General features: G+C 40.8%; 2 protein-coding genes across 5 annotated transcripts; both read left to right on the forward strand.

The window, feature by feature from the left end:
* Positions 1–1,419: 1,419 nt before the first annotated feature.
* MTRF1L (mitochondrial translation release factor 1 like) lies at positions 1,420–14,342 on the forward strand. Of its 3 annotated transcripts, XM_065057369.1 has the most exons (8): positions 1,781–1,892; positions 3,266–3,407; positions 4,590–4,669; positions 5,918–6,101; positions 10,157–10,320; positions 11,273–11,390; positions 12,513–12,649; positions 13,104–14,342. In XM_065057369.1, the coding sequence occupies exons 2-8, from the start codon at positions 3,371–3,373 to the stop codon at positions 13,317–13,319; spliced, it is 936 nt and encodes a 311-aa protein (XP_064913441.1). In that variant the 5' UTR covers positions 1,781–1,892; positions 3,266–3,370; the 3' UTR covers positions 13,320–14,342. The 3 variants fall into 3 exon arrangements, with proteins under 3 accessions (XP_064913440.1, XP_064913442.1, XP_064913441.1); XM_065057368.1 differs by lacking the exon at positions 3,266–3,407 and having other exon boundaries at positions 1,420–1,892; XM_065057370.1 differs by lacking the exon at positions 3,266–3,407 and having other exon boundaries at positions 1,715–1,892; positions 4,529–4,669.
* Positions 14,343–16,647: 2,305 nt separating this feature from the next.
* Positions 16,648–23,840, forward strand: FBXO5 (F-box protein 5). 2 transcript variants are annotated; one of them, XM_065057365.1, is made up of 5 exons: positions 16,648–17,004; positions 18,891–19,627; positions 19,951–20,041; positions 21,230–21,391; positions 22,759–23,840. In XM_065057365.1, exons 1-5 carry the CDS (start codon positions 16,663–16,665, stop codon positions 23,008–23,010), a joined length of 1,584 nt encoding a protein of 527 aa, XP_064913437.1. In that variant the 5' UTR covers positions 16,648–16,662; the 3' UTR covers positions 23,011–23,840. The 2 variants fall into 2 exon arrangements, with proteins under 2 accessions (XP_064913437.1, XP_064913438.1); XM_065057366.1 differs by having other exon boundaries at positions 16,979–17,095.
* Positions 23,841–25,907: the final 2,067 nt, after the last annotated feature.

Here is a 25,907-nt window from a genome sequence, read left to right on the forward strand (position 1 = left end):
GCAGTGAATGCAAGGGAAGCTTTCAGTGGGTGAGATTTCATAAGCCAATGGCCTGGGCCATTTGTCGGTGCCAGACTAGCCGCACAGACTACACACTCTCCATAACACTCTTCAAGTGTGATTTCACTTGTAAGTTATTTCTACATTGTATTTTGCCAATAAACCTTATTCAAAGTGGTGCATTTATAATCATAGGAAAACATTTTTATCCAATCATTCATTTTAATGTTTAACATTGTGAATAACGAATTCTCACATTGAGTGTATTGCCTTTGGATTTCCACAATGGAACAAAACTTCCAAGTTTTCATTTGTGATTAGCAAAAGTACTTAGGTGTGCAAGCATTACTCTTGCTTTTGATACTACATGCATGAAAATGATGATTTATTAATGTATCATAATGGAAGTAACAGTTATTTCATCAGTGTAATTTAGTTGCAAAGTATGATTACCTAGTTCTGTTTAGACATGAACAAGGACAGAAAAACAGCAGACCTGATTTGACTCCTCCATTTACTGTAATATAAGATACCGCCTAATAAAGTTTTATGGATAGTTGCACATTTTTATAATAAAGTATCTTCTTCAAACCGTTTTGAGTCTAGCCAAGAATCTCATTAATGTCGTTATCTAAAACAAGGTTACTATGCCACCCTGTCTGCCTGCCAGAGGGGATTTGTCAAGATCATCCCACAACATCCATCACATCGCATTTCCTAAATGACTGCATCTTCACTGCATCCCAGTTTAGAACTTGGACATAAGACACTGTACTCAGATCTGTATTTTGTAAACAGGTAGTCTTTCACTCTCACCACTAGCCTCTATGTAAAGGCTCTTTCAATTGCCCTTTTTTTTCTTCTTCTGACAATGCATTTCTTTTCCTCCAAATGGTTAATTTTACACCTGTGTTTCCGTGGAGGTAACCTTCCACAAGTGTTTGCAGCTTCCCCCTTCTCCTCACGGTATTTTTATTCTGAAATCTTCTGGAGCGGGAGGAAAAGACCTGTAAGAGTAACCTGGATATCCAAATCCCTGACTGACACCTCCCACTTCCCCTCCCGCATCAGCAGCCCCGGAGATTGGCCGCAGTGCGGGAGGACACGGAGCAGACGCGCCTTAAACTTGTGCTATGGAGGATTTGGCGAGATTTTGAGGTTTGGGGCCTTTTTTTTGTTTTGTGAGAATAAAAAACACACCCAACCACCACCTTCTGTGCAGCGTTAGCAGCCCCTCTGCGACCCGCCAGGGGGCGCACGGCTCCAACCACAGTGTGCGACCAGCCCCCTCTTCTTGCGGCACCGTGGGGGAGCCCGGCTACCTGAGCCCCGCCCCTTTGCCCTGCCCTGCCAGCGCTGGCCAATCAGAGCGCGCCGACCTAAGGGCACATCCCGTGAAACGAAGTTTGCCGAACCCCTTCGCCCCTTTCCGCCAGCAGAGCCCCGATAATTCCCGACTGCTTCTGAAATCAGAGCCGAGCCTCTTCGGCAGCTTCCGGAAACCCGGAAGGGAGGCGGCCGAGCACGTTCGGGTGTCTCCGGGCCCAGCAGGGCGGGCGAAGGAAGCGCGGCCGAGCTGCGGGCCCAGCCGGGCATGCGGCTGCTCTCGCGAGTTCTCCGCGCGGCGCAAGGCTGTCGGGCCGCCGCGCTGCCCCCTCGGAGCCCCCGAGCAGCACCGGTCGGGAGCGGCGCGGCGGGGACATGCCCGCGGCAGCCGCGCCGCGGGCTGAGCGCCCGGCCCTGCCTGGACGAGCTGTTCGCCGCCCCCTCCTTACGCCGCCTGCTGGAGGCGCGGGCGCGGGGCGAGGCGGGGCCGGAGCTGGCGGCGCGGATCCAGCGGCTGCGCGACAAGGAGCAGGAGCTGCGCGACACGCGAGAGCTGGCGCGACAAGGTGCGGGCCGCCGGGGGAGGGCGGGGGCGGGGACGAGGGCGGTGACGCGTAGGCCGGCGCGATTGCGGGTGGAAGGTCCCCAGAGGGCGGGCGGAGGCGGCCGCGCGTGCGGAAGGCGCGGCACGTGCCGGCGCGGGGCGGTGAAAGGCGGGAGGGTTAAAAACCAACCCCAAACCCGTCAGCTGGTGAAGCGTGAGGCGGTTTCCTCGTGGCTTCCGTCACCGGAAACAGAGGAACCTCCAGGGCAGGGGGGAGGGCGGTCAGCCGGGGGGCAGCGGGAAAGGGCCGTTCGCCGGTCTGGAAGCCGCTGGCAGTTGAAGGAAGAGCAGCGTAATGGCATCTATTTAAAATAAATCAAAAACAATTAATCAGGGATAGAAAACTCGGGGTTTTTGTGGATTTTTTTCGTGCTGTCAAGACAGACCAGCACACCAGCCTTCGTGCCTCCGTTCCAGCAGTCGTAGACCTTGGTGCCCGTTCGTGCTGCCCCCTCATTGTGGTTTAACTCTGTATGGTGTTAGTAGCCGCACACTTCTAGTGTTTCCAAGCAGGAAATACTTTTTATTCTGAATCAAACTTTGTTTTCATAGCAGTTGGAAACCAAAATGCAGAAAAGCAGTACTTTAAAATCAGTTAACATTCACTAGATCGTTAAATGCATGTTCCCTAGGTCGTTTTATAGTTATTGATTCTCTAAATACTGCTTAAATATTTCAGCTGATGGAGATGACAAACACTGTCTGAAAACAGCTGGTCTTTGGTTTGGGGTTTTTTCTCTTCTATTCCTTCTCTCCCACCTTGGATTGAAAAAGGAGATCTGGTACATTTAGGACAAATTAATCAATGATCCAATCTAAGTGAATGAAGTTGAATGGAGGAGTTTTTTTCCCCATTCTTTTCAGAACCTGCTGAAGAAGCCAGTGTCATCAAAACCAAGCTTAGAACTTCAGCAAAGTGGAGTAATTACAAGTGCTTAGTCAGTAACTTTGAACACCTCTATAGTTTATATTTTAAAATATTCAGATATATTATTTTAACTGATTTTTAGGGCTTATATTACATTTGTACCTTAGCATATTCAACTATTAAGTAGATTCTTAATTGTTTAATAATTGAATTATTAATAGCAGGTTTGATTGTATTCTGTTTATAATTAATTAATTCTAATCCTTCCTTTTGTTGGCCTTAATTATCAGCCCTTAATCAGTCAGTAGTTATTGTAAAGAAGTGTAGATAGTTGGAGATGATCAAGTTTATGTGTTTATAGTTAGTCAGCTAGTCAACCGTGCATGCTTTTAGCCAGCTGTAGGTGAAGCATGCTTGGTGTTTAAACCAATTTATGCATGACTGTCTTTTTTATTTTCTTTTTACAGAAGTGATTAGGGAAGGGCTTTAAATTACCTGTGTTAAGCCTGAATTGTAAAGTCCAAAAGTTTAATTTAGAATTGCGGTGATGACACAGTTACAGTGGTGAAAACATGTGGCTGTATTGTAAAAGTGCACCTCCTGTCTCAGGTGAACGGATTTTAAAACTTGCTTTACACTGCAAGAAGTCTGGCATCTTTCTTTTCCTCCTATGGCTGCTGCTATGTGTCTCTGTGTCCAGCCCAGTTCCCCCTTTTTCACTGTGTGTACCATTTTCCCTTTTGGGTGTACTGTCTTTTTTCTACTGTGTGAGTGAGCTGAATCAGTGCGAATCAGAGGCTGCTTAAGATGTTGAGGTTTAGTTAAATGCAGGGTTTTTTTGGAGGGGTGGGTATAGTTTGATATTGGCCATAAAAAATATATATATATATATATATATATATATGTACATATCGAAACTGTAGTACAGAAAAGCAAGTCTTAATTGTAAAGCATTACTGATGTGTTAGAAGTCTTGCAGCTGTTCTTGAATAAATTGACAGAGATAAAATTCTTGAAATTACTATTACTGTCTTCAAAAATTTTGCATAGAATGATAAGAGTCCTTGTAATGGGGAGTGTCAGTTGTGGGGCTGCTGTGCTCTTAAAATCCTTGATGTTCCTGGCACAGTGAAATACAGAAGGTAATTTCTTAGTATCACAGAATGGCTGAGGTGTGAAGGAACCTCTGGAAATCATCCAGTGAAACCCCCTTCAACCAAGGTCACCATCACCAGATCCCTCAGGCTTGTGTCCAGTTAGGGTTTGAATACCTCCAAGGATAGAGACTTGGAGACTCTGCAGCCTCTCTAGGCAACCTATGCCACTGTTTGACCACCAGCACAGCAACTGCTGGGTTTTGTAGTTGGGTTGGTGTGTTGATTTTTTGTTGTTGTTATTTTGAGGGGTTTTTTTTGGTTGTTTGGTTGGGTGGTGGTTTTTTTTGGTGGGTTTTTTTTGGTGTTTGGTTTTTGTTTTGGTGTTTTTTGTTTTTTGTTTTTTTTTTTCCAAACATATAAGTGGAACTTCTTGTATTTCAGATGTTCCCATATCTCATATCTGAATAATATAATAAAACACTCTTGATGTTCATCTTTGTTATAGTTCATATTATTAATAAAATTTTCTGGTGGGTTTAGTGTGTTGGGGGGGTTTTGTGTGGCGGGTCATGGTTGGGTTTTTTGTGTATTTGTTTGCTTGTAGAGTAAGTTCTTCATGTAGTTATTTTTCAGAAGGTTTTCTGAGAGTGGCACTGATACAAACCTGAGGATTAACCATACTCAAATATTCCAGACGAGAGCGAAGATTTCCGGAAGCTTGCAGAGAAGGAAATCACCTCCTGTGAAGAAGAGATACTTGAACTGAAACACCAGGTTAGATCCCCTTTGAAACCCTCTGTTTCCTTCCTGTTCCTAAATTAACAAATCTATATTGTCTTCTCATCAAAATAAGATCATTATGATAAACTCTTCTTCTCTGCCTTTCACTGCCAATTATACTCCTCAACTAGTGTCTGTTATCTAAGGAAAATGAAAAATGCAGATGGTTTAGAAACAGCCTGTAAGTAACTGCCTACTTGTGTCCTACTTGTGTCTGAAATTCTTTGAATCAATAAATATTAATCAGTACTATAGTATCGGTGCTGTGGTTTGTCTTGTCTGGGTATTGCTTTATGGATATCCAGCTTTTTATCTATTGGAAACATTGAACTTATATAGTATCACACACACTAGTTGTTTGGGTTTTTTTTTTTTTTTAAATAGTTTAATACTCTGTAACTACTTTAAACTGCTACCTTGTATAGGTTCTACATAGTATCCATCTTATTTAATATCAAAATAATGATCTTTAGGTAAACAAACTCTTACATACTCCTAATGTTACTGGTGAAGTAGATGCCGGAGTTGTCAAATACTTTATTCCTTCAACAACAGTCACTTTATAAATATATTTTTAAATACTTATGATATTGCCAAAAGAAGTTTTTCTCTGTGGAAAGAAACATCACTTAACACTGGTAAAGGAAGATGATTGAAAAGCATCTGCAAATCATCAGGAGTTTTGATCCACCTTGCAAAATTGTGATACTTTTTTTTGGTAGTTGTGTATCTTTCTTCTACAGATCAATATAAGGCTCTCCCTTTTTAAATAAATAACTGAATAATACTGCTGAGTTGTTGTTGAAGTACTGTCTTCCTGAACATCCATACTGTCCTAGCTCTGCAGTTGAGACCACATTAAAAGATAATCTGATGGGAAGGGAGACGCTCAGCTGTTTTGCAAGAACTGGCATGTATCCTGTGGTGTGCAAATGTCTCAGGGCTCCTGATGCGTGAAAATTTCCCTGAAGTGTCGTAGGTCTTCACAGAGACTGATGTAGCTCCTGTGACTGTGGACAGACACAGGGAGCCTTCTGTCAGTGCAGCATCCCCCCACCTCTTCCTCAGTGCTGCCTTTTCACTGCAAGAGGCACGAGGAGCCTGTCTTCTGGGCAAAAAAGGAGCTAGTGCAGAAGAATGTAGTTTTGATCGATTACAGACAGGTCTGGCATTTTGTTAGTGTCTTGGTTACAGATAGCAGTGTCAGAGGGAAGTCTTAGCTGGGTGTTTTTGTATTCGCAGATAGTGTTGCTTTTGCTTCCTTCAGAAGAAACAGATGAGAGTGATCTTGTCATGGAAGTAACTGCTGGAGTTGGAGGGCAGGAAGCCATGCTGTTTACCTCGGAGATATTTGATATGTATCAACGATATGCTGCCTATAAAAAGTGGAAATTTGAAATATTAGAATACTTTCCCAGTGAAATAGGTCAGTAATGACAATAATTAATCTTTGTAACTTTTTAATTTAAGTTGAAACACTCATTCATATGACACTTGAATTTCCTGACTACAGGAAGCTAATTTGTGCTAACTTAATTTTAGAAGCGGAAGATTGTTTGAATGTCTGAGTACAATTTTCTTCAGCTTCTGTATTTGAGAATGAAATTACATTTCAGAAGTACTATTAAAATACTAAAGTGATAAAAATAAATTTGTCTTTCAGTAGTTTCAAAAAGTAGAAATGAAAGTGCTTGGTGAAAGAAAAGTCAGAAAGCTATGCAGATATGTTGGTTTAGCTTTATTTTTTTTTTTTTGAATACAGATTACACATACGTTTTATTTGGATATGTTATTCTACGTAGTTGTTTAATGTTTCTAGTGTTTATACATCAGTTTGGTGGTAGGTTGAAAGTCTGTTTATTATGGAACCCTTGGTAGAGAGGGATCAGTATAATTAAGACTGTTCTTGAGGTTTAATCTAAAATGTCTTGAATTTATCTGAAATAATGTCACCTGAGAATTTGTGTAAGAAAATGGGAAGTTTGCATATAGCTCATTTATAACAACTAATGGATGAGCATAGTGAAGGAATTTTAAGACTTTGGGAGGAGAGATAAGAGATCTAATTATTTATTAAGGACTTCAACTAAAATTTCACAGATTATCACTTTAACAGCTTGATGCCAGTAAAAGGAGATGTTGTTTCCTTTTTCCCCTCTTTCTTTCTGCCTGTCTGAGCAGTCCTACCTTTTTTTTTTTTCTTTTCCTTGTCTGTTTCGATGACCTTTCACTTAAACTGACAAAGACTTTGCTTTTTACAACTAGGATAGTTTTTTACCTAGAATAATGTGTTAAGTCAATTCTCCTGAGCCTTAGAGCTAACATAAAGTAAGCAGCAACAGGGGCTAAATGCAAGCAGGTGGATAAACTGGATCTTCTGGTGAGGATGAGCTGTGAAGTTGTTGCCCTGCATCTCATGGGAGAGTGTCTTTGCAAAGATGGGGAGTGGTAGGTTTATACAACAAACTGAGGCTGTGGCACATGTTAGTTAATTTTAGCTTAATCCAATTACTGTGTAAGGTTTTTTCAAAAAGATCAGGCTGCTATCTTTTTGTTGCTGATGATTTTTTGCATTGGCGATTGTGATTATGTGTCTTTGCAGAGTCACATCCGTTAATCCAACTGAAAAACAGCACAGAAAACCCCTCAGATTAGTTTTGAGGTAATCCAGCACAAAAGCAGAGAAATGCTTGTGGTGGGGTAGAAGCAGAACCATGTGGCTACTCGTGGTGGCAGTGAGAAAACCAGAACCTCTTTCCAGGAGCGAGAGGTTCAGTTCGCTTAAGCCACCTGTGAAACTGCAATCCAAAACATGGAGACATGCCCAGCCGCTGGCAGAGATTTTGGTTTTTGACCAACAGGTCGCTAGCCACGGTTCTTTGTAGGCTAGATTTGCTAAGTCTGTCTGTGCCAACAGGTCTGCAGGCTTACTGTTAGCCATGCTGTTGTAAGTAAAACTAGCATATTTTGCTGACCTATGTTTTGCTGTGGAGGTAATTTATATATTATGGTGGTTATAGATCAGTAGATTGGCACTTGTGCAGTTTACTGTTCCTGGCTCAGATTGCTTGTGAAATGTTGCCTGTATTGATACTTTGTTCAGTATTTTTTTCTTAGTGAAAATTTGAAGTGGAAATGGGAAAAGTTAGGATGTTAGGATATGAAATCTGTCAGAAAAACTCTGATCTCTTTTCAGTCAACAATAAAATTGCAGAGAGATTTTAGCAAGCTTTAAGAAATGTGATGCTTCTTCTAATGCTTCTTCTGCTTACTTATGCCATAGTTTGCACACAATGATATTTTCAGGTATCTTGAACATTTTCAATGTCAATCACATAGAAATTCACAAAAAAAAAATCCACAGCTCTCCTAATTGAGCTTCTCATGTCATTGAACTACATTACCCTCACTAGAATAATGAGGGTCTTTCTGTGCTTTAAGACCCTTTTTGCATAAATACAGTTTTTGATTCACTGTTACATTTTGAGGAATTGAAAGATGGTTCAGAAATTGGACTCCATGGAGGAAAACAGCTGGACATCACAAACTGGGAATTTGAAAATCTAGGTATGTTGTTATCACTACAAACTTAAACTCTCCTGAACATGTCACAGATGTGGCTGCAGTTCAAGTAGACAGACTGTACCCATGGTATATGTATTAATGCTGGCAGAAGTGAAGGAGAAGAGACAGAACATTAGCTTTTGCAGTGAACTGCTTATCATGTAATTAATACTTGTCAGTAGTGCCACAACCTTGTGGACATTCACGTTATTTTTACTCCTGACGTAGCCTGGCTTCTTCTTCATGTGCATAAGTTGCTTATGATTTTTTATTACTTGCTTTTAATGTAAAGGAGTAAGTTTTATTAGTCAACTACATTGATTATTTTTAGGTTATATAACATTCTTTAAGAGTAAAGAAGAACTCTTTTGTTCATTTGAATAGTGTTTGCATAGCTGTAGAAAGATTTCACAGTACCTGTTTGAATGAAACTTACTGTTAAAAACTGAAGATTTTGAGAGATACTCTTATTTGTTAATTTATATGCTTTATGGTCAGATATATTTTAAACATGAGGAATTTATCTTACAGAACTGAGAGTAGATGATGGCTATAAGTCATACCAGTGAAGCACTAGGTATGTTGAACAGTGGATTTGAATCAAAGTGGTACAGATTTGTACAAGTAGGATAAAAATTTTAAAGGCAGAAGGACAAAAGTGAGATGAAAGAGAAAATAAGTAGTTTAGGCTATTTGCCAGTAACATGACTGTAAAAGGAAATATGTTTTAATAAAGTTATAAGGGAATGTTAAATTTCTGTAGAATGAAAACAGTTTGTAAACCTTCTCCATGGAGGTGAAAAACCAGGCCTACATTCTGGGTGATGATTTTTTCCTGGTCTGCAGGGCATTTTCTGATTCTATGTTGTCTTCATTTTCCTCTTTTAAAAAGCTGATAACTTGTCCCTATGGTTGATTTCCTTTGTCTAGAGATACTTATCAAAGACACTGTTTTAGGCTATGTGCCAGTTCTTTTCCTCAGCTGTGGTTTCGTGTTGCAAGACTTCAACAGCAATACTGTTTCAAGGCTCTAATAATTCCCTTGGCACACCATCCATTGTGATGGGGCTGGGAGCTGAGCTGGATTAAAAACCAAACTGGGGGAAAATTTACATGTGTTTATAGTGCCATCATTTCTCTGATCCTTCAAACAGTTGTACTGACATGACTGAAGGGTTTGCACATGAGCAAACAAGGAAGAGCAAGATGACATAAACTATTGCAACGAACTCTTTCTCTCACAAAACCGTGCTTGTGTTGGGCTTTACTTCCAAGTTCCAAGCTATTCAATACTGGTTTTGAGTACATTGCTGTCAAGTGTTTTGCTGGATGTCTTGGTAAGACGGGGAGGTGTTGGAGTTCTGCTTGCTTCAAGGGAGCAACAGATGAAAATGAAATGAAAGAGCAAAGATGAGACATGGGTAGGATGTGGAGAGAACTAATAGATTTAAGAGTGTGAATAATGCTCATCCTTTAGGTAGAGCTGTTTTTTTCCCATTGAGTGATAAGGCTCTGAACTAACAATGGAAAAGTGATATAGTTTCTGAAGGTAGCTTTCAAAATTTGATCTTTGTGTAAACTTACTACTGGTTTTAGAGTTCTACAATGGTTTGTGAGTGTATGTGTACATGTATGTACATGGTTTGTAGACAACCTATTTATGTATATAAAAAAGTTAAATTTGACTCTTAAAAAATAATTTCACAATTTCTGAGATAGTGTGTATGTATGTCTGGCTTTGGTTTTTTGGGAGTTTTCTTGCATTGTTGGTGTAATTCTGACAAAGTCTTTAAATGGTGAATTCATAATTTTAAGAAACAAATGGCAATGATGCTTAAATACACTGTTTGAAACAGAACAGCACAGTACCAACAGTTTTTCTTACAGCTTTAAAATGGTTTTTCTTCTGTGTTTAAGGTGGCCTAAGACATGCAGTTGCCAGTATAGCAGGTCTTGAGGCTTACAAGTACATGAAATTTGAAGGAGGAGTGCATCGTGTTCAGCGGGTGCCAAAGACAGAAAAACAAGGACGCATTCACACCAGCACAATGACTGTTGCAATATTACCCCAACCCACAGAGGTAATATTTGTCTTAGTGTAACAGAATTAAACATGAGCAATGTTTTTACATGCCACATTGTGGATATCCAAGTGTTTTCTGTCTCTCTTGGTATTCTCTCTTAAGGACTTTTTTTTTAATCTTAGTTTTAAACTTAGCCATATTTGTTTGTTTATGTTTTATTTTTGTGTAGGAGGGTGAAATGAAGAATTTCTGGATTTCCTCATAATCCTAATCTCAAGAACGTAACTGGCAGTTTACTTCACTATAACGTGAAATTTCACTGTGTCTTGCATGTTTTGCAGAAAACTTTACCGTTTTTAAAAGTGAAAAGAGACTGAATTAGTTTACAGAGCTTGTAGAGATTTCTTTTAGCACCTCCTCTTCCCCATTTTTGTAGTGTCCTCACTTTCTCCTTCCAAAGTGTACAGGTGATAATTCATTCTTGCAGTATTTGCTTGGTTAAAAACAACTGGTTAAGAGTTAAAGCTTTGTTTTGATCTTTGTTGCTTGTTGGCCTAGCAAATTGTCAAGTATATCACTCCTTCATATTATCTCTTGAAGTTGTCTCACTCCTTCCTCCCAGAGACCATCACCACTTCCCAGAGCCAGCCATGAGAATATGTTCCATTTTAACTAAAAAAAATCTGGTCAAGTTCAAATGTTGGTTAACTGTGCTGGAAGAGGGTGCAGATCTTTCAGAAGAGGAGGAAGATTAGTGCTAAGGGATGGTTATGCTTTAAACTACTATTTGTCTGATTTCCTGGCTTCTACCATGTTGCATTCCAATCTGGCTACAAGGAGTTGTTAACATGTTTGTAAGTCGATTCGAGCTACCATTCATAAACATTAAGAATTTTTATCTTGCTTGAATGTGCTGTAATAAATAAATCAACTATATTTGTCTAGAAAGAAACAACATAAATGTGTTGGTTTGGTTTTGTTTTGTTTTTTCTCCTGTCTCCCATGACAGATGAGGCTGCAAATTAATCCAAAAGATCTGCGGATAGAAACAAAGCGAGCTAGTGGAGCTGGAGGCCAGCATGTCAATACCACAGACAGTGCTGTACGGATAGTTCATATTCCAACAGGTGCTTCATTTTTTCCTTAGCACAAGGTCTACATTGCAAAACTGCTATCAGAATTTCTTTTGAAGATAAAACCACCATTTCAAACGTGGACAACAGAGCAGAGTTTTCATGTAGTTTTTGTGTGTGTTTATAGTATTGTAAATGCACCATCTTGTGCCCACTCCAATTTCAGTAGGTAAGCTGTCCATTGTGCCATTAAGCACAATACTCCAAAAGCATCTTCATCGGTTTCTATGGAAAAGTTTTATACTTAAGCTTTCAAATAATGGAAAAGAAACTGAAAACCAGAGTGGGTTCAAATCTGATTATTTACCTTTTCTTGACCAGTCTCTGAAAGAAAGAGAGATTACTCCCTTTCCATATTAAAATGTTGGTCTTAATTGCAGAGTCTACTCAGGATGCCAGCTTCCATTTATCTGTTGGCTCCTTTCCCATAGATTACACACGTAATTAGGAGGCACATCCCCAGGGCTCAGGTTAGGAAACGTAGGAGGGATAAGATACGCCCTCAAACACTACCTGATTTTAGCTATCGCATTGGTTTTTACTGCCGTTCCTAAGCTTTTTACTTCCTTTTGATCAATCCACAACAGCTGCCTTGACTTTCATTGCTTTTTAACTTTTCCTCTTCTTTACCACAAACATTAGTCAGGCTTTACAGCCTCAGGGTAATCCCGAGGGCTACTTTATCTCCACGTATCCAGATTTTTGCGACACGTTTCTTCATGTTTATTGAAGACATTAATCAGTTTTGCACTTGTTACATCACTTCAGTAAAGCAGAATGTAAACAGTGGAGAGGATAGAATTCTGTTCAAGATACGGTGACAAAAAGGTGTTCTAGATTCAAAAAGTTTCAAATTGCCTACATGTTTGGAAAAAAAAACCCACAATCTAAAACTACCAGATGGTCTTGGCTGATGGTTAAAGCACCTGTACAGCACAGCCTGCATGTCTCTTCCAAAATGTATCATTAGACGTTATTAAGCCTGGACTTTTACATTCCTAGTCCAAAACATGTTTTGAAGAAAGAAACAGCTTATTGTAATATAATAATCTTCTAGAAAGTGCAAAACCCTTTTGCTGTGTGTTACTGTAGTGTTAAATGTCATATTTTTGGCAGGGATTGTGTCTGAATGTCAGCAAGAAAGATCTCAAATTAGAAACAAAGAGAAGGCTATGCAAATGCTATCTGCTAAACTGTACAATGCCAAACTGGAAGAAGAAACCAAAAAGAGAAACAGTGTTCGAAAGATTCAAGTAAGTGTCACTCAGTAAAGATACAATTCTGGATGAGCATATGTTCTCGGGGTGATTCCTGTGTTGAATTGCAAGTAGTAAATGGAAATATAGAAGAACAGGAGCCCAGGAAGGACTTCACAAAGCAAAAAAAACACAACATTCTATTTGAGCAATAAAGGTGGTACATTAGCCAGACTTAAACTTTCGGTAGTATCTAAATTCTAGAGATCTAGTGAAATCAACTGCATTAAAGTATGAAGAACCAGAACAGTATTAGAAAAAGATGCAGTAAAATTGTTCTGTTATGTTAGATAACAATCACTGCAACTACTGAACTAGTCTGAGCACTATATAACAAATTTTGCATAATCATGGGCGAGAAAGCTTTTGCTTTAGAGGCTTAATCAATATTTCATCCTTTTTGTTAAAAGGTGAAGATGATGTTGATAATATCATTCTTCTTGTTTGATAGATTGGGACTAAAGGAAGATCAGAGAAGATTAGAACATACAACTTCCCACAGGACCGGATTACTGACCACAGGATAAGCAGATCAGTGCATCATGTTGAGTGTTTCATGCTAGGACAGGGAATGCTAGATGAAATGATACAAACTCTGAGAGAATACGCCGATTATGAGTCTTTAATAGAAATTATTTCAGAAAATGAAAAAAATAATGTATCCTGAACATTGCTCTTTGTCAGACCGTTACAACAGATTTAGACAGTTGTCTGCAAAGGAGCTTCTTGGAGCACCACCCAGAAAATGCAACTGCTTTTCAGATAATGAAAGACACTACAGTTTGTTTCCTCACTTGTTGAGTAGGAGACTTTATTACCTTTATATGAGACATCATTGCTGCAGCAGTCTACTTAAAAAGTGAATTTGACCAGGCAAGAAATACCTGCAGTTTTTAATTTTTTCCTCTGAGAAGTTACCAATACACCGATTTTGAAAGGTATGCATTAAAAAAATGGGCTATTTCTAGTTCCAGTTTCCATTTAAACAATAGTTTAAATGTCAGTACATTGTCAAGTAGGTTACTTGACAGAATTAAAAAAAAATCCTATTTTGTTTGAGTGATTGGAAAAATGTGATAAATAAATTACCCCACTACTAATCTGCGTATTTGTTAATTGCACGTGGCAGAGGAGGAGTCAAGGTGTATGTCCTTCATGTTTTCATGGCCTTCTGGCCCTTATTAATAAACACAAAAAATCTTCAGGAATATCCCTTTTTAAAAAAAAAAAAAGCTATGGAGCCGGGTGACAAGTTAATGTGAGTTGGTTTTGAAAAGAATGTTTCTATTCTTGAGTCAAAAGTGAAACTAATCATTACAATATTGTTTGCCTGATATTTCAGTCTCCATTTGGCTTCAATTCTTCAATTCAGTTTCTCCTTTATATTTTGAATAGGCTCTCTAGTACGTTGACTTTCTAAAGGTTATGTAGTATGAACAGCATCTTATTGCTTTTGTCTATTTATTAACCAGCATCTTAAAACAATTGATCTGTGAAAGCAAAATAAAACTTTTGCCTTTCTAGTCTCTGATATATGCGCTCTTATATCCGTGAGTAATGCCAAATACATATAGCAATACAAAACCTGCAGATAAAAATCAGGAAATTACTAATAATGTAGTTGACAATTTCTTTTTATGAACTATCCTCTGGCAGATCATGGATCCCATAAAGCTATTTGTTACTCAAATCTGAGTTTTTTGTTGTCTAATTTATATCTGTACTGGTTCAGTTCTGAATTAGTTTGGGTGTGTGTTCACTGTGGTCATTGACATGTCCATGGTTGAATTTTAGTCACTACGATCATCACCAAAAAGTACAAACAAGCATTTGTACTCTGAAGTGGTACTTAGCACAGCTAACAGGCCACTGTTTTTCCTTGGGATCTTAATTAGCTTGCTCACAACTGCCTCAGTTTCTCTTTATTGTGCCACTTTGACAAATCCTCAAAATCAAAGTGGTTTTTGAAATATGAAACTGGTGGTACTGTTTTTGGCTGAGAAAGTGTTGATTTTCTTCACACTAGTTTGTATCTGGAGCATTATGTCCAGTTCTGGGCCCCTCAGTTCAAAAAGGACAGCGAATTGCTGGAGACGGTCCAGCGCAGGGCAACAATGATGTTTAAAGGAGTGGGCTGAAGAAGCAAATGAATCCCTCTTTTGACATTGCTTGCATGTGCAGCTTTTGCTTTACCTAATAAACTGCCTTTATTTCAACCCACGAGTTTTTGGACTCACCCTTCTGAGTCTCTTCCCCTTCCTGCTGAGAAGGGGAGTGAGTGGCTGTCTGCTATTCAGTTGTCTACAAGGATTAAACCACAACATTGGTGATTTCTTTTTATTTTAAAATATATGCAGAACTTGAAAATATTTTCTGGAGCTTGCATGTATTCCAAGGTATTGAACACTTAGCTTTGCATTAAGCTGAGTTACCTGACAGATGGCCAACTTGTGCAATGCAGCTTCCATGCCACATTATCCCATCATGCATTATACCTATTTAAGTGTGTGCACACACAGAATGTATTTTAAATAACAGTAAATAAGAAATTGGAACCTAAGAAAAGCTGTTACCATGAAATAGGAGTGTTTACTTTCAGACTCCTAATGAAAATCAGTGTAAGAAATTAGAATAGGAACAAAGTAAGTTTGCTACAGATAGCTTATAGAAATGCACTATTTAAACATTATATTAAAATGAACTGGTTATTATCAGTTTATTATCTTCTTTTATTATGTTTGAGGCTGCGGTTTGAACCGATGCATGTCAAAAACACACAGAATCATTTAACACCTTTATCAGCTTTGTTTTCTTTGAAAAACTCTAACTATTATTAAGTTCCAAATCTTTTAACGAAAGATGTGTACCTTAACTTCAGGCATAGTAGTGCCTGTATGCATGAGGTGAGGCACCCATACTCCTTTTTGGTAAGTGCAAGACCTAGGCCTAGATTTACTACCAAATTTATAACTCGCATGTAAGAAAGTAAAAATAAAGGTGGGTGGATTTTGTGTGTAAAATAATCAGATATTGATCAGAGCAGAAACTAAGACTGAAGTCTTTATTCCTACCAAATCAGTACTGTAAGCAGAAGACGACAGAGCACTTGTGACAGTTGTGTTGACTTAAAGCCAGTGTCTCTTCTACCAAGTGATGGATGGAGTGTGTGGTTCCTTCTCTCTTAACTTCAGTTTCATACAACAAAGAAAGGCCTTCAGCCAAGTGTAAGCCCTGGAGAACTGCGTGAAACTTACAAAAGCATTCAGGCCTTTGTCAGCTGGTGGGTGCCTGGCCTGATCTTGCCCTGGATTGCCGCTCTCTGTTCTTGTCTGTCTCTGAACAGACACTAGATGTGTTGTTGCCATGCAAGGGGCCAGCCTCTGATCAGCGTGAGAAAAGCCAGATCATGTTGTTGTAGCAGGAGGCTGACAGAGGTACCCCAAAACTGGCATCTGACGGTGTCATGCAAGGTGGACTTCATTGCCTTTGAGCAGTGCCTCCTTGGTCTCTCATGGCAAGCTTTACTGCTTAAAGACCTGAAGTCCCTTTTTTGCTCCATGTTCATTTAGTGCCAGGTCTGTTGTCTCACCACAGCTGCAGCCTCCCTGAGCTGCAGGAAGGTTCATGTTCTCAGGGTGGTGGCATCCCTGTGCTGATGTCCAGCCTGCTCAGTTCCCAGTAGCACTCCCTCTGCCAACTACTGATAACGTTGATTAGACTTCAAAACAAATATATTTCTTCCACGGGAGGAACCCAGGTGTAAGATCCACTGTCACTGCCAGGCCTAACAAACCCATCCCCGGGTGCCCGGAGCTTTGCACGCTCGAAAGTCGCAGGGGTGATGGGAGGGTCCCAGGCGCATCCATTTACAGAAGCAAACGTAGACGCATGTAGGCGCCACGCAGCGCTCAGGCGGGCGTCAGCCCCGTTCCGCAGAAGCCGCTGGTGCGGCCGCGCGGGTGCGGGACGGAGGAAGGGGCGCCCGGGCGGGAGATGTCGCCGGGCGGGAGATGTCGCCGGGGGGAGGCGCAGGCGGCCCCGCCCCGCCCCGAGCCCTGTCTTCTACGCTCCTCCCCCTGCCCCGCCCCCGCTCCGCTCGGAGCGCGCGCGCGCCACCTCCCCACCACTCGCCTCTCTCCTTGCCGGCCGAGGAGGGAAAATGTGAACGGGGCCGGCTCCACCCGCGGCGCCTCGGATTGGTCCCCGCCTTCTGCCTGCCGCCCATTGGCCGCACTGCCCCTGCCGTCGGCGTTCGATTGGTCGGAGCGGTTTTGGATACCAAATTCAAAGTTTTTAAAAGTACCCGGGGAGGAGGCGGTGCACTCACTGGCCGCGGCCGAGCAGCCCTGCAGGTGAGCGCGGGCGGGCAGCGGGGGTCCTATGGCAGGGCCGGGCCGGTTTAGGGCAACGGGGCTCTGCGGTGAGCGCTCCGTGGCAGTTCAGGTTTGTGGCAGCGGTGCTCCGCGGTGAGGGCTCCGTGGCCGGGCAGGGTTGTGGCAGAGGTGCTCCACGGTGAGGGCTCTGAGGCCGGTACGGCGGAAGCTGCCGGCGTACGTGATGGCAGAACCGGAGGATTGGGGGCACTGGCGGTGTTGGCTGATCGGGAATGGGGATCCCCGGAGGCTTCCCGGCTCCACCGCCCTCCCCATACTTGCCTCGCAGCTCTCCCGCCGGCGGGACGGGACGGGGTGGAATGGGATGAGACAAGGCGGCAACGTATGGGCGGCCGTGGAGCGTCCCGCCACCGAGGATGGTGTGTGGCACACCCCGCTCCCGTGTGAGTCCGAGCCGGGGTGGGGAGCGCAGCTCCCGCCGGCGGGTGGTGGTGGGCGGGGAGGCGCCGCGCCGCGCTGTCTCCCGCCGGACGGGCCACGCCGCCTGAGCTGGGCATCCTCCCGGCTTGCTCCTGTTCGCCCCGCCGCCACTATTTTAGAGGGAATCGTCCAACGCGGTAGAAAGCGGAGACCCCCAAAGGCTCAGCGTGCTGTTGCTGGGGCCGCGGGGCACGGAAGGGTCGGGACCCGGTCTACCTGCCGCCCACCCGGGCCATCTTGAGCTCTGGGCGGGAACAGCATGACAGCGCCGCAGGGGCCCGCGACTGAGCCCTCTCTGCTGGGGGGTCGGGGCCCGCCATGGGGCCCAGAAACACGGGAGCGAGAGGGCATTTTCTAATTCTGCAGGATTTCAGGCCAAAAGCTCCTCTACTCACTCATGGCGCGCAAACGAGGGTGGAAGGGGAGGAGGGGGCTTAAGGAGGGCTTGCATCACTCCCCCAGCTCACACTGTACAAAGCCGTAAGCACATTTGCTCCTTTTTTCCCACCAAATGTAGGTAATAAGAAAGAACTCTTTCTCTGAAACGTTCATTAAACACATTTCTCTAATAGTTTTTTCCCAAAACTGCTGGAAGTGCTTTAATCCCTTAAAATACCTGCTCAAATGGAGGATCATATTTTTCATACGGATTTCAAAGTATGTTGAAAATTATAATTCCCCTCAGACTTAACACGACAGAGATGGCTCCCTTCTCCACTTCAGCCCTTGCCCATCCCCCCGCAATTGTTAATATAGATAGCACCACACTTTGGGGGGAGGGGAAAGAAGCGGGGCAAGAAAAGCTCTGTTTCCCTGTAATATCTGTAGACTTCCCATTCTTTTAAAATCAAGCCTGTAAATAACCTTTCTTTCACTTTGACCATTGTTTAGTGGTTGCTGCTTTATGTTGTAATTTACACATGCATGTGAGCACTCAGACTTTTCCTGTGCCACCAGGCCTCCTCCCCTTTTAAAAATGCCAGATATGTGGCTGCATCTGCAGCATTGCCTCTGCCTCCGTGTGGGGCTGCTGTCACTCCTGGACCCTCTGCCACTGGTGTCCTCCAGGGACCACAAGTGTCTTGAGTGCATCGCTGCATTGAGGGGAAAAAAATGGGGGCGCTGGTGTGTCTAAAACTAATTATACTGGCGGAATGGTGATAAAGTAAATTATTCTGTCAGTTTTCTCACCCCAACTATAAGCAGCATAAAGCTCTAATATTGAAAAGGTTTCAAGTTGATTTATCATATGACTGATCAAATCTTTAGTTCCACTAGTTGTGTTTCAGACACTAGAGGGTGAGTTAGATAAAACTTAAAATTCATAATGCAGAAGGAAGGCCTGATTGGTTCTTTATAAGAAAAAGAATTTGTGATGCAGTTTATGCTGTGTTGTGATATATTTTCCTTTTTGTTCTTTCTAGGAGACAAACAAAATAATGAAATCAAATCTTAACCGCTCTTTCAAAATGAAGTGTGATTTTGCTTCCATGTCTCCTCGTGCTGGGTTTGCACCGTTGAAGTCTGCTGTGGAGAAAACAAGACTGAAAGAATCCTGCCCCCTGAATTATGAGGAAGGTTTTTGTAAAAGCTGTGCTGAAGAGCACCAGAAAATACTCCTTAGTGACTCATACCATGTGGCCACCAGAAATCTAGATCTTGAAGATGAAGAAAGACCTGTACATAACAAAGAAAACAAACAAGTAACCCAGAAACTTGATGAAGGTATCTATGAATTGGAGGGACTAGAAAACAGTAAACTTAATGAGGACAGTGGTTATTCCTCTATGTTAAGTAGTCACTACACTGATGCAACAGAACATGAGGATAGTATACCTCTGGCTGGGAATCTCTGTGGCACACCTAAGCATTGTCTCATGAAGAACCAAATCGAAGCACAGTTTTCAAAAAAGACTTTGTTGCCAGTAATCCATTATGAAGAAATGATTTGCTCAACTTTGAAAAAAAGTGGTAAAAGAAACCTCAAGTCTTGGGCTGTGGTAGACAGGATTGTTTTTAGGGGAAAGCTTGAACTTTGTAACCTAATTGGAAAGAAAATGGGATTAGATAAACTAGACATTCTTGCCGAACTCTTCCAAAAGAACCTGAAGCATATATTAGCAAACATTTTGAGGCATCTTGGCGAGATGGATTTAATAAAGTAAGTACATTGATCTTATTGTATTTCATTGGGAAACTAAATAGCCTAATAAGATGACTTAAGAATGTTTTTAGATAAGGGGCTTGTGACATTTACTCAGTGGTTGGTATTCTGTATCAATATATTAAAACATGAACTGTCATTGCAAGCCATGATATATATGGAGAACAGATCTTTTCACTAGAAGGCAAATTAAGTCTACAACTGAACAGATCCTATCTTCTACATGAAAGAAGAAAATACATAGTTATTCCCACTATTAAATGAGAAGTTTTTCCCTTTCCTAGGATGTAACTAATATTTTGTTGTTGTTGTTGTTGCAGTTTTGCCAAAGTCAGCACAACATGGCAGAAGATATTACAAGAAGATAAATGGATTTTCCAAATGTATAGTAAAGCTGTGAAGAACCTTGCTGTAAGTTTCTGCACTTCTCAGATGTTTTAAGCCTAAGCTAGCAGTGTCTATCTGCTATTTCAGGACTTCTCCCAGTCTTAAGAGATGGTAGAAGAATTTCTCAGATTGAAAGCATTGTCACTGAAGTGTCTGAGCTTGTCCTGTTAGGATGCCCTGTCTCAAGTGTGGCTAGTCACTACGCTGTCTTTGGAGCCCAAGGAAGGCTGACTGAGAAGGTTACCCAAGGAGAGATGCAGATGTTCTTAAGAGCTTCCATATGTCCTGTGTTACTGAGGAAGGCAGGAAGGAGAGGGTCATTTCCAGCCCTGCCTGCTGGGCAAGCCCTAGAGGCCCTCAGCAGAGGTTTGCTTATTTCAGCATCCCATTGGTCCAGTGGGAGAGAGACTGACAGAAACCACTTGGCTGACTGTGCTGTGCAGGTTGTCTGCTTGTACTTGCTAGCAACAGTCTCTGAAGCCTCTGAAAAACTTTTTGCACTGTGCACTATTCCTAATACTTATTTGTCCTATGAAATAAAAAAAAAAAAAATACAAGATCTAGCCATGCTGGCATTGCAGTTTATCAAGGCAGTACTCTCTTAAAACACTAGGGGTGTTTATCTTCTGTGAGAGATGGAGAGACAGTGAAACAAGGCTTAGGATAAGCCACAGAGTAAGGTAGTCAACTAGTCTGAATTTTATGTAGTATTTTACAGTGCTAGCCTCTTGGGCTTAACAGCTGGACACCACTGAACAGTCATCCCATAAAGTCTGATTTCCTCCCTGCCATTGTATGCTTTTTTTAACAGGAACTGCAAGCTTAGAAAATTGCTGGGAGGAGTTTACTTCTTGGAAAGAAAACTTCTAGCATCCCTGCTCACCATAAAGAATTAGAATTATTGCTTTGTGCTTTAAAAAGTTTTGGTGACTAGTTTACCTGCTGCACCTAAATAGCTATGATGTGTTAATTACGTAATAGGAAATGGTTGGTCTTGATGGTCTGAACTATGAGCCTGTTCGCATTTATAACAATAGTGACTGAGAAAACCAGGGTAAAATCAGTAGAATACTACGTGGTATGATGATTTATTATTGGAAAAATTCTAGCTGGGTGGAAGGATCAAAAATAAGTTGTTTACTTCTATTAAACAAAAAGCCCCTCTCAAATAAGTTTCTTCTCAAATTATGTTCTTTTTTTTCTTTTCGTTAGAATGGTACTAAGGCACCAGAGCATGCTGCAACAAGGGAGTATGTTCTCTACCGAACAGCTTTAGCTTCCATTCAGAAAGCAACCCCACCAAACAACTTGAATAAAAAAGGCACCAGATCCAAAGCATCCAAGAATCACAGCAAGCTCATGATGTTTTCTGAGGTAACTGGTGACTTCTGTTCATCTTTAATTTCTCACTTATTGTTTGCCACATGGTCAGCTTGTATTTCTGAAAGTTGTATCTCCAGTTTGAAATGCTTATAACTCTTATTAGTATGGCTTATTGAGCCTATTTTAAGACAATGTCAGGAACTCAGTGGAGCGTATTGATACACAGGGATGTTATACACTTTATTTTTTCCCCGCCCTGGGTATCTAGGTACCCTCAAAAAGACTTAGTGATTTAAGACCAAAGACTAAGTAGCTCCTATTTAAAAAAAAAAATTAAACAAATGAGTATTTCTCCTGTTCATTCTATTGTTTTTTCCCCTAACTATTTATCTGATGTTAAAATGGCATTTTTAATTACGTGTGTGTCTCACATTTGGAGTGTCAGCAACTGCCAACAGCCTGAATTTCCCTTCCCCTTGTTATTTTTCTTAAGCTTTTTTTCTCCATGTATAGGTGCAAGTCTACATTGCAAATTCTTACAGTACTTTAAAAAATGTTTATTGAAAGTCATTGTTAATAAGCAACAGATTTTCCTGACAAGAAAAATTTTTATACTCAAGGTCATAAGTCTTATTCTGCAAGTTGGTGCAATAAGATAAGAAGATATAATCGCACTGGAAAGCATGATCAAGCTGCTCTAACACTACTGTATAACACTTTATAGCTTTAGGAATCTGAAAGTTCCAGTGTACACTTAAGTAGCAGTGTAGAATTTTTTTCCTTGATAAACAAGCATATGAGATCTATACATACATGCTTAGATTATAAAAACATTTTACTTTTAACAATTGATTGATATGAGGTGTTATACAGATGTATAATTTTCTAATGCTGAATGGATTTGAATGGTCAATCTGGTTTTGTGCAAAAACTTAATTAATTGGAAAGAAGTAGAAATTGCTTCAGTTTGTTATCTCAAGCCAAGTACCCCACAGCTGAGATTTCTGGACACATTGTTCACCTTCCAAAAATGTTAATGATTTAAATAGAATTCAGATTTTTTTTTTTAATTAAAGTTAACTAAATCACCATCTTTGAATAAGGCTTGAAGGATTCAGAAGGGTTGTTTTCCTTACTGCTTTGCATTTAGTTTGTCTGTCCTTTAAATTTAAAATTTAAAGAATTTTAAATAGGCTACCTTCATTGCAGTCTAAAGTAGCTGCTGTTATAGACTGATTATTCCTGTTCAACCTCCAGCAGAATTTGATACAACCAGAGTTAGGCTAAATTTGTAATTTTATCTCTCTAGAATAGGAGAAGTTAGAATATGTTTTGTGGCACTTAGATATCATCAGGGAATGTTTCGGGTGTGTATTTATCCTCCACTCATGATGTTCTGTATGTGCTTTTCCCAACAGACTGCCAAGACCTTGAAAAACAATGAAAGCCTTAAAGTCTGCCACCGCTGTGGCTCACCTGCTAAGTATGACTCCTACCTACAAAGAGCAACGTGCAATCGTGAAAGCTGCGGCTTTGACTTCTGCACGAAGTGTATGTGCAGCTACCACAGCTCCAGTGACTGTATGAGTGGCAAACCAGTGAAACCCAGCTCTAGGATGGGGCCGCTTCCTGGGACTAAGAAGAGCAAACAGAATCTGCGGCGACTGTGATCTGTCCATCCCAATACAGACTGAGATGTCCCATAAAAGTTTTTTTAGGATGTGAAGTTATCCACAAAGAAAATGCTTTCTGCTATTCTATGTTAAAAAGGTTAATTTTATTACTCCTTGTACTATTCGGTCTATTTGATGATTCCTAGGAATCATCACAAATATCCATTTTAAAAAGTCTTCCTGATCTATAAATTTATAAGAAAATTCTGGGTATGGATTCTAATAACACTTCAGATATTGTGCTAACAATTTGGCTGTTGCATTCCAGTCTTCAAAATACCTCACAATGATATTGAACAAGATAAAGTTTTGGCAAGTAGCCTTCCACATGTAACCCTAGCAATTATTGAATGCAAGGGAGAAGTGTAATCTGTTTTATTTAACTGTTTTTTCTTGTTCAAAAGTATTTTAAAAACAGTTATAGTGAGATTGTCAAGTGAGGTAAGTCCCTTTTAACACAAAATTATGAGGGGGTCTAGATTTTATGGGTTTTGTTGCCTGTTTTTTTTTGTTTCAGGGCTTTGCCATAATCTCAAAATGTGAACGTTTATAATACCATTCTCTCTGATTTACCTTACATGAATCTTAAATTTTTGCTCTTCCTTCATTTCTTTGTTCAGAAACTTCAGGTTTTCCTTGAACTGAGGTGATACTCTTTTGAACTTAAAAAAAAAAGTACTGTATCTTGGCTATACTGCTAAAAATATTTTGCCATTTTTTAAGTCATAAGATAATTTTTTTAATATTTGTATATATTTGTAAGTACTACTTTAAATATTATTTGTGTTTGTCTTATAAATGTGAAAATAAATTACTGTTCTTAAAAAGGTGGTTGGGGAATCTGGACTTCCTTTCTATCATTTTAAAATATTATCTTCTGTGCTTGTTTCTCATGTTTTCTAGTATTTTCTTCTTAAAAATGGTGATTTAACAAGAAGCAAATATCCTGGGTTTGTGTAAAATGTACTAAATCCATCCTCACGCTGTGTTCCTACTCCTTACTTAAAGGTTCTTTGCAGTAATTGCCGATAGTTTCTGAACCAAAACATTCAGTGGAAAACATTTTTATTGGCTGAATGTATACTGCTGTTGCAGAACTGGCTTACTGTCACTCAAGTCCTTGTGGTTCCTCAACACAGAAAGGCAAGCTTTCAAGAAAAGGACTGATCATTTTTTGGAAATGTCTGGCATTTGGGTGTTGTTTTTCTTTTGTTTTGTTTTCCCGGTTAGTAAGTAGTTAACAGACTGGGGAGGCAGTGTTGTGTGGGTCCTGCTTCGTGAGCTGAGACAGCAGTTATAGACTGCATGGCAATGTTTCCTGCACTTGTTAAATCTGCACTTGTGAACAGCTGAGCAGGACTTCTAATGTTATGCTTTTATGTGGTGAACTTAATCTCTGAACCTAAACCTGAGACTTAAGAGGCTGGCTGAGTTCTATCAAGAACTTTCGTTCCGTATATCTTTTGTCTGTTTAAGTCCACTTGCTGATATACCTAAGAGCTAAGAATGAAAGGTCAAAGTCTTCCATCCTATTAAAACTTATGCTGGTGATTTGACCATACTGCCTTTACCAGCCAGTCCTGTACTGCAGGCCAAAAGATGGTGTTTATGTAGGAAGTAACAGCCCTAAACCTCTGCATATCAGTGTCTCCAATATTGTTTGTGAGATGTAGAAAAGGTGGTAGTCAGGGGCTTGATCTATATGCAGCCACAAAGAGTCTGTTAGCAAGTTGTAGGCTGAGCACAGATGGCTAAGAAATATTATAAGCCAAAGTTTGTTATAAAATTTTCATGTGTGTTTACTGAAATTCCAGTGTCCTGAAGAGCATCGATATCTTAATATGATATGGACAAAACTGCCCTTTTTGTACATTGATTTTGAGAAATGTGGCACAGGCATCCACACTCAAGACTGGTGTTGCAATACATGATACATCTTGAATTAAAACTTGTGTCTGTTTTGGAGCTGAATGTGGAGAAGTTTTCAAGTTTTGACTTTACTAAGAGGAACTATCTGCTCTAGTGGGCCTAACAATTTGTACATGGAGTGAATAACGGCTCTTTGTTTGTTTGTTTCTTTCCCTGTAGGAGTCCAGCTGCTCACATAGAATTTTGAGGAAAATTCCTTGTTACCTGCAGCAAAGGGGGAAGAATTGAATTACATTAATTCAGTGGTCACAACTAGAGATGAACGACATGAAGAAATGGACATTTCTAGTTAACTTCTGACTGATAGGAGGCAACTACCTTCTATCTGAAAACCTTGTTGGAAACATCAGGTTACCTCAATTATGATAAAGCTTTGGGCAAACTGTAATGGGTCTGCTGCAAACCATTGTGGCTGTTTCTTTGTTCTTGCCCAACTATTTTTGTTTCACCCTGATCTTCAGATTCTTGCCTATCAGCTTCAAAATGTCTCAGAAGAGACATTCAAGATTGCAGCCTTCAACAGGTGGGTGGCAGTTCCTTGAGGACCTTGACCTCTTAACAATGCTTGCAATTTTCTTATGCAAAACTTCTGAAGAGAAGCATGGGGAGCTGTGGTGGACACACAGCTATTTATTTATGGTAATTTTTCTCAACTCTTGAAACTGCCTGGCAATGCTAAGCACTGAATTTGTATAAAAATTACGGATCTTCCTGAAAGCTGCATGATTGTTCATCTCCTTGCAAAGGGCTTCAGCGTATGGCAGAAAAAAGCCAAGTGGACAGTCAGTCCCCACCCAAGCCTGCTGGCATCTCCTGCTGAGTGAGAAGAGAGGTCCTCAGAGAGTGAGGGGATTGCATGTTAGCACTAGCTGGTGCCCCAGCCAGTGCTAAGGTGAGTGATATATACACCACAGGTGGGGACAAAGTAGTAGATGCAGATTGTTGTTGATGTCTGTGCTGAGCCT

This window comes from Columba livia, chromosome 3 (genome assembly GCF_036013475.1).
Source record: "Columba livia isolate bColLiv1 breed racing homer chromosome 3, bColLiv1.pat.W.v2, whole genome shotgun sequence".
In the NCBI taxonomy this organism is placed as follows: domain Eukaryota; kingdom Metazoa; phylum Chordata; class Aves; order Columbiformes; family Columbidae; genus Columba; species Columba livia.